General features: G+C 43.3%; 1 protein-coding gene across 1 annotated transcript in view; it reads left to right on the top strand.

The window, feature by feature from the left end:
* Fhod3 (formin homology 2 domain containing 3) overlaps positions 1–13,868 on the top strand; it is a 433,804-nt gene that overhangs the window by 363,428 nt on the left and 56,508 nt on the right. The window contains exons 18-19 of the mRNA XM_010638036.2: positions 7,514–7,789; positions 13,298–13,861. Coding sequence (XP_010636338.1) covers positions 7,514–7,789; positions 13,298–13,861 — 840 coding nt within the window. The remainder of the gene's footprint in view (positions 1–7,513; positions 7,790–13,297; positions 13,862–13,868) is intronic.

Below are 13,868 nucleotides of genomic sequence, written 5' to 3'. Positions count from 1 at the left end.
AATTTCAACCTCATCAATTTATTACTAGGTCTAATTTTTCAGGAATATTTTATTGTTAGTGTATACTTTTGATGTCATTGGTATTTCTGAGATCTAGAAAGAACTAGAGAGGCTCTTGGAAACTTAAAATTGGACAATGTCTTCATTTGTGAGGAAAGGTTCCTCTTTTCCTGTAAAAAAATGAGCATGCCTTTAATGCAAATGCTCCACCTGCTTTACAAGGCACACAAAGACAAAAGAGTACTACAGTTGGTCCCATTTGACATGTTTGAACCAAAATAGGACCTGTCTGTCCGACTTTAGGAAAGATATTTAAACAAACTCAGGGGAAGGCTTTATAACCTAAGATTGGTAGTTTGAGTATTATGGCTTATTTTGAAGATAATGATGCTGCAGTAAATATACCAGTAACCTTAAACTGCTTCTTACTTTCTGTTTATGACATAAAGTAGTACATTTATATTATCAAGATCATAATAATTGGGCCTGAAATTGGCTGCTGCTTTATTTCTTCTGTATATGAAATTAGTTAGGTCATAGACATTTGCCCAAATGAACTTAATCAGAAGTATAATCAGAGGGATAAGAGAGGGGAATGAAGTTATCACAGTGCTTGTAATCCTGTCCAACACTCACCTGAAGTACATGTCCCTGAGTAAGCATGACATGAAGGACATAGATCTTTTTGTTTTGTTATTTTGTTTTGCCTTGAGCCATTCCTAATTCTCAGTTGCATCTTGTAGCATGAATAACATGTGGCATCGACTGTGGTTTTGGAGTTTACAGATTTGTACTTGTGGTTAACATGGCCCATGAATGCAAGCCCAGATTTCTCAGGGAGTCTACTGATACTAAGTGAAAACTTTGGTTGGTTGAATGATGGAGAGTGGTTATACAGCCTAAAAAGTGGCACCTTCCAGAGGGACTCAAAAGGTAGCTTAGACCTGAATCTGTTTGGACAGTCTAACACTAAAATTTGAGGTTGAGACTGGGCTTGGTTTTGAAGGCATACAAGTTAATTAACGGCCGATCAGTAGTTTTCAGGTGGTAACACATTTCTTTTGTAAAGTTTGAGCAGCCAAATTGGTACTCATCCTAATGAAACTATTGCTATGAGCAGAGATTTTCAACCAGGGATAATTTTACTCTCCAGGGACATTTGGCAGTGTCTGGAAATATCTTTGTGTTGTCACTATGGTGGGAGACAGATGGAAGTGGATGCTAAACATACTACAAAGCACAGTACAGCCCCACAATGAGGAATTATTTGACCCCAAATGCCCATGGAACCAAGTCTGAGAAAGCCTGCTTTAGATAAATCTTAGCAGCTTAGAAAGACCTGGCCCAACACCAAAGGCAAAGTCTAAAGAATCTTCAAAGTTGTGAGTTTTTTCTCTTGGGACCTTTCTCAGATTTATGTGATTAAACCACAAGTCTAAAGCTGATGGTGTTACTTATTAGCTCCAAACCAGGGAGGTCCCTGGAACCTACACAGTTTGGAGTAACCATCATAGAACTGGCTGGTCTAGACTCTAGTTTCATAAGACCTGCCAGAAAGCCAAGTCCTGACAAAGTCATCAAGACACCAACGTAGACTAAAACCAATTGAAGCCACCCGAAGACTTACTAACTTTAGATCTTTCTACCAGCAATTTATGTCTTCATAGAGGAGTTGCACAACAGGAGATCCCAAGTGGACATGTTGGACTGGGCTGTCAAGAACATTGATGAGAACAGAATTGGAGCTGCCATGCCAACATGTGTTGCTGCCTTATTTCTCAGGAATGATATAGTTTTCCTCTATCACAGCGCAACATTGTGATTAACAGCCACAGGCTCCAGGTAGGCCAGACTAGGTGCCAGTCCCAGGTATGAACCATGTGCTTGTTTGGTGGTTAGGCTGTGGCAGAGGTAGATGGCACATATTCAGAGGATGACCGACATTTCAATAGGGCTGTTTTCAGAGGTGAGACAGAAAGCTATCACAGGTGGCAAAGCACCCCTACAAAGCAGCTAGAGGAAGCCGGGAGCATTGTTCCCACCTTTTAGGCCTCCTACCTAGAGAAACAGCTTAAGAGTATCCAGCCTACTGTGCAGTCCTAGGAAGATGCTTATTCTCTGAACATTCACCCTCATTTCCCACATGGAGACATCCATCCTTTATAGTATGGAAACTAAACAGGATGATGTAATATGATTCTTAGCATAGCCCCTGTGTGGAAAGAGTATTCAGTGTATAGTAACTTATTTTTACTTCATGTAAGCCCAGTAGGACACCTGACATCCTGTGTGGTTTTAGGGACCAATAGAGAAGGTGGCATTAGGCTTCTGGATGGACACAGAATAAAAGGGTGGGAGTGAATGTCTTCCCCAGCTGACTGTGGAATGGGGAGGCTCTGGTTGACATCCTCAGGGCTTCTGCTTCCTGGCTGCCTCTTTCCCTGGGTTCTTCTGTCAGTAAGCTCTCATCTTGGTCCCCCAGCCCCTTTTACTCCTGTAATATCTGTTTCCTGGGATAAATAATTACTTTCAGTGGCTGCCTTCTGACTCTGGGTCCTTCCCCAGGGAATAATGACAACCTGATTTCCGCATGGACTTCTTTCCTATTATTTCTTTTGCTTTGCATAAATAATCTATTCTCATACCTTTTTAATTAGTTTAATTTTGATTTATTCCCTCCTCTCTTATATTCTTCTCTTCAATCTAGTTTAAAGCCCTTTGAATCAGGTCAGTGCAATTCAGGCCAGATACATTTTTCCGATCTTTGCTAAGTACATTCTGGCGATGCTCAACCCCATCTGTCTGCACTCTTGGGCTGTGGTCCAAGAAGACAGATTTTGACTTTGGACTTCTTGAATGGTGCCAAGCCCTTCTTGCCATGTCCTCCTTTTAATTCCATATTCATGTCCAACTGAGAGAAAGTCTTGTGGGCACCAGCCTACATCCTTCCTCAGCTCCCCTTTCCATGGCACAGCAAGGTACTCTTCCTTCTGAGGGGGTTATGGACAAGCATGGGGCCCTGGCAGTTCCTGTCCTCCACTGTTTGGTTCATCCTGTCACTCCTGAGCCTGACTCATCGAGATGCTGTTGAGGGATCCTTGAAGGCACATGGTGGGGAGGGGATCCCTGACCACTCTGACATGACCCTTGGCTGTTCTCTGGTGTCCTGGCCTTTCTGAGGGTCATCACAGAAACTCCAAAGGAGAGGAAGTGAAGATTGCAGAGGACAGCTCATTTGAACTGCCCAGTGACCATTCATGCTCGAATGTGAATTCTTCCCCCATTGCTGTCAGGGAGGGAAAGCTTCCCAGTAGTGTCCAGGGTCTTACTTGTTCTCTTCTTCTCTTGGCCTGTCTTGATGGATTTTCATTTCTTCTTCTCCCTCCTCCTTTTCCTCTCCCCTTCCTCTTTCCTCTCCCCTCCCTTCCCCCTTCCTCCTCCTCCGTATGTGGAGTCTGTTTTTCTAGCCTGTTTATTCCACAGTGACCAGTGCTGACCTGTATCTTGTGGGCACATCCAAATTCTTCCCAGCAGAAAGCATGCTTTGCCTGGGACAGGTGTAGACAGGGGCCCTTTAAGGTGATATATGGTCTGTCTCTCACTGAATCAGCCATCACTGCCCTTAGAGTAAAGTTCCCTGTCCCTTATCTCAGCACACAGGTCCATCGTCACAGCCCCAGATACTGTCCAACTCCCCTGGCTCACTGAGCTGTGGCCATACTAGACATCTTTCACTTCCTTCTCACCTGTGTACTCCAAGTTTCTGGATTCTTTTCCCTCTTCCCAGGATTATTATACCTGTCCCTTACCTCCTTATACTCAGAGACTCTGTTTAGATGTCCTTCTGGTTTAGAGACTTATGACAGATCCTAGGCCTAGGCCTTATGACAGAGACTTGCCCCCACTTTACCAGAACACCATGCTTTAGACCCTTAGAACATGCATCACATTGATAAATGTTTTTATTGTATTTTATGGGAGCTGAAAGGCTGTGGTTTCCCTGTGCCCATTGGAGATAGGGCTCACCTACCTGCCTATGCCATTCAGCAGCCGTGGCAGGATGTTTAAGATCTTTTCTCTCTGCCCTCTGCAACCTCCATGATGCCAGAGCCGAATCTGCCTGGTGTATCACTGTGTCACCACTGACATCCCTTGTTGAGCCAGGCAGAGGCGCATTAACTGCTGGGACTAGTTGCAGCTGGGAGTTGTAAACCCTGTTTTTACCCCTACTTACTGACTAAACTTAATGCCAATCAGACTGCAGACTTAACACGATTCATCCCATATCCTGGGGGTTCTGAGGGTAGGTGATATTTTTCTGTATCTGTCCACAGGGCAGCAGGCCTGACGTGGGGACAGTGACTCAAAAGGCATGGTTGTGCATATGCAGAAGGGAGTGCCAACAAGGGAGGTCCTGATGAAAGAAGAGGGGAAAGGGGGTAGAAGAACATTCTAGAATTTAGAGTTTGGGGGCCATCATGAGTGCTTCCTATTGACAAGAACTTTTTGAGACAACACTGTCTTCAGAACTGTGTGGGGCCACATGAGAAAGTGATGAGGCATGGCCCAGGGACCTTTTGCCCTTGTCTGTGTGTCTAAGATAGAGAAGGGCTCTACCCTGGAGTCTGACTGCTCTCTCCCTATTCTTTGTCACTGTGTCCAGTGCCCTCCCCACCCATACCACTGTGACCCTTACAGATGGAGTTTTATGTCCTTTCTCCCTAGCCACATGGTGAGCTCTCTGAAAGCAGGGATACATGTGAGGTTGAGGACATCGATGTTGCCTTAGCACGGGGCCACTCGGGAACAAGGCCTTGTGTTTGCTCTCGTTTATCCTTCACTCTCAATCCTTGCTTGCTTCGCTTGACTTGGATATATATATGACCACTGTTTGACTTGTTCATCATTAGGACAGCCTCACAATGCCACAGTGTTGTAGTCAGAACTTACAGACACTGAGTCATGTGTTCCAGGCAGGAGGGGGCTTTGGAGATGACTCTCCCAGGCTAATCCTGAGAAAACAAAATCTTCCCAGCATTGGAAATCACACATCCAAATGTTTAACTCCATGAAGTTAGGCTCTAACATATGGGGATGAAATAGTACTGTTTTGTCTCCAAAGTGTATGACTTTCTAGTGCTTGCGTGCCCCTCAACACACCTATCCAGGCAGCCCTTTGGCCACTCAGGGAGCCAAGTTGCTGCTTGAGTCCCATGTGTTAGGTAGAATGAGATACAGCAGTGGTTCCATGGAGGCTAAAGTCAAGCATCTGGCAACTTTGGATCCTCCTGACTCTGCCTGCCCAAATTCCAGGGGATGGCGAGGACCTGGCTCTCCCTGCCACCACTAAAGAGGCACCCTCACCAGTGTTCCCCAGATGCTTGCCAGAAAAAACTCAACTGCATGCCACATGCTGGTCTGTGGGGAACACATGCTTGTTTTGATGTGGCTATTCTGAAGTGAGTGTGTGCAAACACATGTGCTTTCTGTCAACCAGATGATGACACCACCATTGCTGATGCTCAGCTTTTGCTGAACTTGTAAAACTTTTTGGGTTTTGTATCTCTTTGCTAAATATTCTATTATCAAATGAAAAAGAAACTACCATAAATATTATTTCATGCCAAAAGGGATTTTTTTGAAAGGCGTATTCACTCCCACTTTGTAGCCTGGTTTTTGCTTTTAAGGGAAAGTGTATGGCTTGCCTGTTCTCAGGAATGTTGTCTTATGGTGGTGCACCTGGAAAGTATGCCCTCATATCACCTGTTTCTGAAATCTTTCCTCCAGGGACAACCTCTAGAGAGTGGAAGACCCTTGCTGCCCCTGTCCCTTTCCCCAGGCTCTCGAGAAGCATGTTCCAAGGTGCACAGCAGAAGCAGCACAAGTGAAATCAAACCCCAAACAGGCAGAGTGACCTTCTTTCCTCTACCCCAATTCCTACCTGAAGGGCACTGTAGGATTCCTACAGTGTTGGGAAACCACTTAGGAATGCCAGGAAAGGCTGCATCTCATCCTCCCTACCAGGCTCCCTGCCTCGTGTGCTGTTGGAAAGCACACAAGAAGAGGCAAGGGTTCTGTGCCAGTGAGTCCTGGCAGAGTGACTTCTTGCTGGGAAGCAAGGGCAGCTACATGTTTTCCTCTTCTGTGGTGATGCCTGGAGCTCAGCTCACTGAAGGGCTCTGCACACACTGTGGCCAGCTATCACTTGAACCAGCAGGATGGATGCCTCTGCAGGGAGAGCTGCCTGATTTGCTTTCTCCTGTAGGGTCTCGGGGTCCCTTCCTCTTCCTGTGACATAGGGATCCTGCCTGATTTTCTTTATCATTCCAAGTAGTGTTTGCCTACGGCACAGGTTCTTGGAGCACACTGCCAGGATTCTAGCAATGTGGCCTTGTTGCCCAGGGTAACATCCTCAGGTAACACCATCCTTATCTCATCTGTACACGAGGCAGTTGGCTCAGTGTTTTTGTATTCTCAATCACTTTGCTGCCCATCCACAGCCACAACTGAGATCTTTGCTCAAAACATGCACCAGCCAGGAAGCATCATTTCCTTGCTCCTTGCAGCAGCACACAAGTGAGGACATGAGCAGTTTTGCTGGGAGTGAGGATGAAATCTTCAACCTTGACAGACTTACAGATAGTCCTATGCCCCTGAATGATTCTTTTAAATAGTTTTTCAAGATCAAAGACTAAGTTTACATTGTGAGCAAACATATCCCAAATGAAGGGTGATAGGATTTATTGATTTAGCCACTGATATTTAGATATTAGGCTACTGTTGGTCAACTTGATTCATTATGTTTTCTTACTCTTTCTGTGAAGTGGATGATGTATTAAGTTTTCTCTTAATGCATAACAAATGACTATAAATGCAGTGATGGAAAACAATACCTCTTCATTTCCTCATGCTCGACTGTAGCATGGTCCAACCTAATTCTTGGTCCTGGCTTTCATAAGGCTGGAATCAAGTTTGTGGCAGGCTGGGCTCTTGAGAGGAAACTCCGAGAAGAGTCTACCTCCAGGCTTATTCCAGATACTGGCAGAATACAATTCTCTGTATCTTTAGAGCCAAGGTCCATGTTTTTTGCTGGCTGCCAATCAAGGTTTGTTCTTAGCTACCAGAGGCCCCCACGTTCCTGTCACATGGTCTCCTCCATTTTGAAACCCAGCAGGATATGTGGAGTCCTTCTCATGCTTGTTATCTCTCTTACTTCCTTTTCTGTTGCTAATTGTAAAGCTCTGATTATGAAAGGATCACCAGACTGAATTGGGTCTACCTAATTAATCTTGATATTTTAAAGTCAGCTGACTTAGGACTTTCACATCACTTGCACATCCCCTTCACATCTGTATTTGACTGTGTAATTGGGGAGCAGTAATCTTGGAGGCCATCCTTAGGCCTCTGTCCACCACACGGCAAGACAGAGAAATTAACTTCATGTCCAATTTCACATTTTAGATGACCCCCAGGAAAACCCTGTTGTCAGTGTCATCTCCATTCTTGTCTCCAGGAGTGCTTGCCAGGGAACCTGAGGCCAAGGCAGAGGCCGGACAGGTTGCTGATGAAGTGGACCAGGACATAGCCTGTGCCCCAAGGCAAGCAGAAAGTGAAGGGGAGCGGGCCCTGGAGCAAGAGCCAGAAGAAAGAGTCTCCCTCAGTGAGAAAGAGAGGCAGAACGAAGAGGTGAACGAGAGAGACAACTGCTCTGCCTCCAGCATCTCATCCTCCAGCAGCACGTTGGAAAGGGAGGAGAAAGAGGAGAAGCTCTCCAGGAACAGGGAAGCTGGTAAATAAACCCCTTTATCATGAGCACTTTCCAAGAAACACTGGGCAGAGGACCTGGTTTGCTATAGAGCCTGTCTGTAGACAGCGTTCGAGGTGACCTGCTAGGGCAGGAGTGAGGATGTGGCCTGCAACCTCCTGCCCCATAAGGAGGCCACCCCCAAACCTCTGACATGCTGTTGTATCTCCCACTTCCACAGATGGCAAAAGGAGCCAGATAATGAGGACTTTCCTGAGGAATGAGCCCCCAGACTCTTCATTTTCCTCTATTGTTTTGTTGTTTATAATAAATGTAGCCATTTTCAGTTTCTAAGTTAAGTGTAGAGATATATCATGTTGTCTGTCATCTACTCCCTTTAAATTTTTTTTTTTGGTACTGGGGATAGAACTCTGGACCTTGCACTTGCGAAGCAGGTGGCAGCAACACTGAGCTAAATCCCCACCCCCCCATTAAAAATTTTTTAATAAAGTATGTTAAAACATGATAATTGAACCTTTTAGACCAGAATAGACTTATCAAACAAATTGAATGACTACTAAAATGTTGTATTAAACAGTGTGTTAAAGTCAGGTTGATAGACTAAATGAGATATACAGAATTTAAATCATTTTCTACATTATACTCAGGGCCCCTTTTTTCTTTAGTGTAATATACATGCTTTTCCTCATGGATAGGCTTTCAATTTACCTGTGAATGGGGGATTTATGATTTGGAACCAAGTGGAAAGCTAGATTGTAGGTTTAGCCCACAAAGACCAAACTAGGGCTTAGCAAGGTGCCTTGAAGGTTATGGAAACTGTAAATGATTCATACAACCCGCAACACCGTAGGGCTTGATTTTCACCCCTGTGACATGTCTCCTATTAGGGTGGTACAATGCCGCCTTCCTTAACAAACCGTCCTCACCAGTGGAGTCCTAGCTTATGGTCTAGCCTTCCTTAAGCTACACACGATGGACACACTCAAGTCCCAAGGCATCATGAGGACTTGCTAGCCAGTGTCATGACCTATGATCAGCCTGATCATTTCCAGATGGAAAAAATATTGTCTCTGAATAATAGACAAGTGAATGAAAATAGAATGAATGAACAAAACCATTCAGTCTCCCATTAGACCTTTCATTCAGTAGCTTGGTCTGAAATAGTCATTATTTTAGTTTATCCCTATTAGGATACACTACTTGATTGTATATTTTATATTACTAGTCACTATAATTCAGTAAAGAAGGGCTAAAAGACTTTATTAATTTATATCTTAGAAATTATTGCACTGAAAATCCTGTGTCTTTGGTTGAAAATATATGTGCCAACTGTCACATATACTGATATTTACTTAATTTCTTTCAAAGTCGGATTATAGTTAATCTCCCAAATTCTGCTAGCATTATTCACATTTGGTAGAATTATGGTCAAATTCAGGGCATAGAGTAGGTCTTCTTGATCATTTTGGCCTGAAGTCATATTTTATGTATTTTGAAGAACTTTAAGAATTTTCATCATATCTGGATTTAGCAGGCCAAAACATGTCAGCAAGTTGGATTAGTGAAAATAAGACATGGAACAGAACTTTCTTGGATCAGATTGCACAGTATTCTTCCAAATAAGAACAACTTTCCAAAAATGGAGACTCTGTTCCCAGTGAAGAACCATTGACTTCCTATCAAAAGTGGATGGTATCCAAGTTTATAGGCTCAGGAATCAAGGCTTCACAGTGATTTTTCTGCTTCACCCCAATGTTGTGAAGTGATTTGGTCATGTTTATTTGCTGTAGATTATTGATTCCTAAAATATCTCACTGCTTGCTGGCACCTTCATCGTTTAAGTCAGGGCAGCTCTGAAAAGCTTTTGCCTTTCAAAATCTTCTCAGTTAAATCACAAAGAAATTTTGGATAATTAAACTTATTCTGAATCTTACTTTTAATGTCTGTGTCTAATATCAAAAAGGGATTTGTGGTGCTTAAAAGAGACTCTCTTTGATCCAATTGGGCAGTGTTCTTTTTCTTTGTTTCACATGTTCTACTTTATAGCATTAGTGTGAGAACTTCACCAAAACCTTCTTTACCTTTTGTTGTAATACTTGTATAACTTTCCTGTGTTGACACTTGAATGTCACCTTTATGACTGACCTCACAAAATCATCAGTAAGCAAATGAATAAAAATATCCGGCCCCTTTCTGTTGGCAGCTGAGTGACCCTCCATCCCCAACTGGCATAAAGAAGATGAGATTCCTAATTACACAGGAGATAGAGTTAGTCTTCTCTGTCTGTGTTCTCCCCAGATCAGTGTCAAAAGGTACTGTTGGGAACTAAACCTCTACTTCTACTTGGATGTAGCAATTCAATGTGGGTCAGTGGCCCACTGTCCCCAGGAAGACACCAGTGGGCCAGGAGTTGTAGAGACTGAACCTCTACCCTCCTCATCTATAATGAGGCAGTGTTAGTTTGTACCTTTGCTGGGGTAGTGATAATGTCATGTATTAGGGAATAAAAATCTTCCTTCACCAAGGTCTGTCAGGTGTACTTACAAAGGATGACTGCCTGCTAAAAGAAAAAGGTAAATAACATGCAAAAGTTACAAATGCTATCCAAAATGTCTAGAATATAATTAAAAATCATTTGTCATTTGAAGAACTTGAGCATTTATACAGGAATGGGAGGAGACAATAAACAAATGCCAACTCTGAAATGATCCAAATGTTGGAACTGTATGACAAGGGTTTCGAAGCAGCCATCATAGTAATCGTGCACTAGCTCAGGAAATCCATGAAAAATTTTTTTTTAGCAAAGAAGTAAAGTACATAGAAAAAAACCATAAGGATATTGTAGAACTGAAAAATATGTAAACCAAAATAAAAAATCATGACAGCCTTAATAGATTGGAGAAAGCAAAGGAAATAATTAATAAACTAAAAACAATGATCAGTAGCAACTATTAAATCTAAGTAGCAGAAAAATAGGTAGAAAAGAATGAATAGAAACATCAGCATCCCCTAAAGACCTGGAACTGTAAGAATAGGTCTGGGATCCACGTTAATGCAGTCTAGGGAGCAGGGGAGAAAATGTGGAGAGTTTAAAAAGTGTTTGAAGGAATAACAGCCGAAAGCCACTTTGTAAGAAGGCATAATCTTACAGATTTCAGAAGTCAAGTAAATCCCAAAGAGAACAAATTCAAAGACATCCACACCAAGACAAATGATAAACTTCTGAAAACTAAGAGAAAACAAAAGTTTTAAAAGAAGCTAAAAATAAATGTGTTACCAGTTGGGGACACCAATTCAGGTGACAGCAGATGTCTCCTCTATAACTGAAGAACGACAGAATGAGTAGAAATAGGTTTAAATTAAATGGACTGCTTCCTTAGAGGTTTGTGAAATCTTACTTGAAGATTGAAATAAAAATTACAGTACTGTTCTATATAGTGTTCTCTGTATATGGAAGAAATGCTTCAGATAATTTTATTTAAAAAGTGTGGAGGATAAAAGGAGCTAAATAGAAGTGGCAAAACATTAGTGGTAATAGACTATGTTAAATTAGTATTTGTATTGTAATACCTAGAGCAACCACTAAGAAAACTATATGAAGTCATATACTTAAAAAACACTATGAGAAAAGCTATATGAATTTCTAAAAAATGTTTAGGTAACCATAGGAGACAAAAAAGGGGGAGAAATAGAAACTGAACCAAAGGGATAAAACAAAACAAAGGGCAGACTTAAGCCCTAACATTTCAGAAGTTACTTTATAGTAAAAGATGAGATTGGCAAAGTAGATTAAAAGCAAACAAAAACAGAAAACAATTGTAAACATAAAGACACAGGAAAATTAAAAATTAACATTTGGGAAAAGATACATGCAAACATCAATCAAAAAAAAGTGGGGGTAATTAATATAGGATTTTGGAGCAAAGAAAATTACTGAGGGCAAACTATAAAATGTTAAAAGGAGGCATAAATGAATGATGAGAACAGGCAAGAAAAACAGCATTAAAAAAAAGTACTCTCTGAAATATGTTCTTTTTCCCATTGCCAAAATAAGAAAAGCCCACATTTCTCAAGAATTAGAAAAAGGCTCACCAGTTATCTGCCTCAGTCTTCTGGCCCCAAAGCAGTCTACTTGTTTACGGGGAGAGCCCTGCTGGCTTGGTCCTGGGTTGTGGCAGTGGAAATGGTGAGAAAAGTGGCTGGATTCTAGATACAACATGAAGGGTTAGGCAGCTGGATGCCTTTCTGCACTGGATGCACAGGGTACAAGTTTTTAGAAGTTTTTAGAATTGTCAGCAAAATAGATGAAATAGTGAACAACGGCTGGAGAAGGGCTGGGTGGTACTTCAAATCTGAGACCAGATAAGGTGATGACTACAAGAGTGAATGTAGATGGAGAAAAGAAGTCCAGGAATGTGTAAAAGTTAGAGAGAAGGAGGAGCCAGAAAGGAGACTGGGAAGGAACAGCCGGGAAAGAGGAAACAATCCAGGTGAGTGTCATATCCTGGAGGATGTGTGTAAAGGATGAGGAAGTGATCCGCTGAAACGAGTGCCATGTGAAAGTGCCACAGGAAGGAGCAGATTTGTAGGGAGGTGGGAGAGAAAATTCCATTTGATTGAATTCTAAAGAGGGTAGAGAGAGAAATTAGAGGCATCAAGCAAAATAACTCTTATAAACAGCTTTACCTTAAAGGAAAGGAGGAAATTGGGTGATAGTTGGAGGTATAAGTGGAGTCGAGAGAGTTGACTTTCCTTAAGGTTGGAGAAATTGTGCAGTTTCTTATGCCAGAAGGACCCAATGGGGAGGGGACCGCGGGTACAGGACAGAACCACTCCGGTGGTTTCCTGCTGCACCAATGGAGTGGCCGAACTCTGCTAAGGGGGAGCGTTTGTGGGCAGTCACACAAGAGGCCATGTCCTAGGTTCAGATGCAGATGAGGAGGTGGAGGTGGAGTAGAGTTCTGGAAGATCTCTTCTGATTTGTCTGAAAAGCTTTTATATACTCATAAGTATGAGGTGGGTGGGAAAGTTAGAGGAAAGGTATGGAAGTCATTTAGGAGAAGGAGTAGAGGCGTTGAGCTGCTTGGAGATGAGTAACCATGAAGTTGAAGTGCAGCCAGTGTCATGGTTTGTGTGATTTCAGGATTGAGGTTGCAGAGAGAGGTAAACAAAAACCCTTCCAACATGCCTTGACCCAGGGAATTGCCTCTTTGACTTCCCTTCTCTGGCTTGGGCAGAGAACTAGCTCTTAGACATACCAGGGTGGCTCCTGAGTAGCTGCTAGAGGGAGATAAGAGAGGTGAGGAAAATTTCTCCTGTGAGTTTGGGTGGGATCCAAGAGCAATATCACACCAGGAAGAGTTCTAGTCCTAGAGTAGGTCATCAGCCATAACCACTTTCTTCTTTGACTGCTTTATTTCATGTCTTCTCTGAAGTCCCTCCTGTGTGTTCAACCCTTTCCTTACCTAATTGGTTCATGGAATTGCTGCCCCCTTGAAACTCTCTCATTGTCTTCCTCCTGTGCCCTTTCAGGGTTGTGGTCCCCAGGCCTTCAGGATGTGGGTGTAAATGGACAGTGTGGCGACATCCTCACCAACAAACGGTTCATGCTGGACATGCTGTATGCCCATAACAGAAAGTCCACGGATGATGAGGAGAAGGGTGAGGGTGAGACCAGGAGGACTGAGCAGGAGGTGGACACAGTGGCCAGCCTGGCCACCAGGATATCCACCTTGCAGGCCAACTCTCAGGCCCAGGAAGAGAGCGTCAGGAGGGTGGATGTAGGCTGTCTGGACAACCGCGGCAGTGTGAAAGCATTTGCAGAGAAATTCAACAGCGGGGACCTGGGGAGAAGTTCCGTCTCTCCTGATGCTGAGTCCAATGACAAGGCCCTAGAGACAGTGCCTGCACAGCTCAAGACTGAGTCTGATTATATCTGGGACCAGCTCATGGCCAATCCAAGGGAGCTTAAAATCCAAGACATGGATTTCACCGACCTGGGGGAAGAAGACGACATCGATGTCCTGGATGTGGACCTGGGTCACAGGGAGGCTCCAGGGCCACCTCCCCCACCCCCGCCCACCTTTCTGGGTTTGCCACCCCC

Source organism: Fukomys damarensis, unplaced genomic scaffold (assembly GCF_012274545.1).
Source record: "Fukomys damarensis isolate Sample0158 unplaced genomic scaffold, DMR_v1.0_HiC HiC_scaffold_30, whole genome shotgun sequence".
NCBI lineage: Eukaryota > Metazoa > Chordata > Mammalia > Rodentia > Bathyergidae > Fukomys > Fukomys damarensis.
The sequence above is the reverse complement of the archived record's forward strand: the minus strand, read 5'-3'. Positions and strand labels throughout refer to the sequence as shown.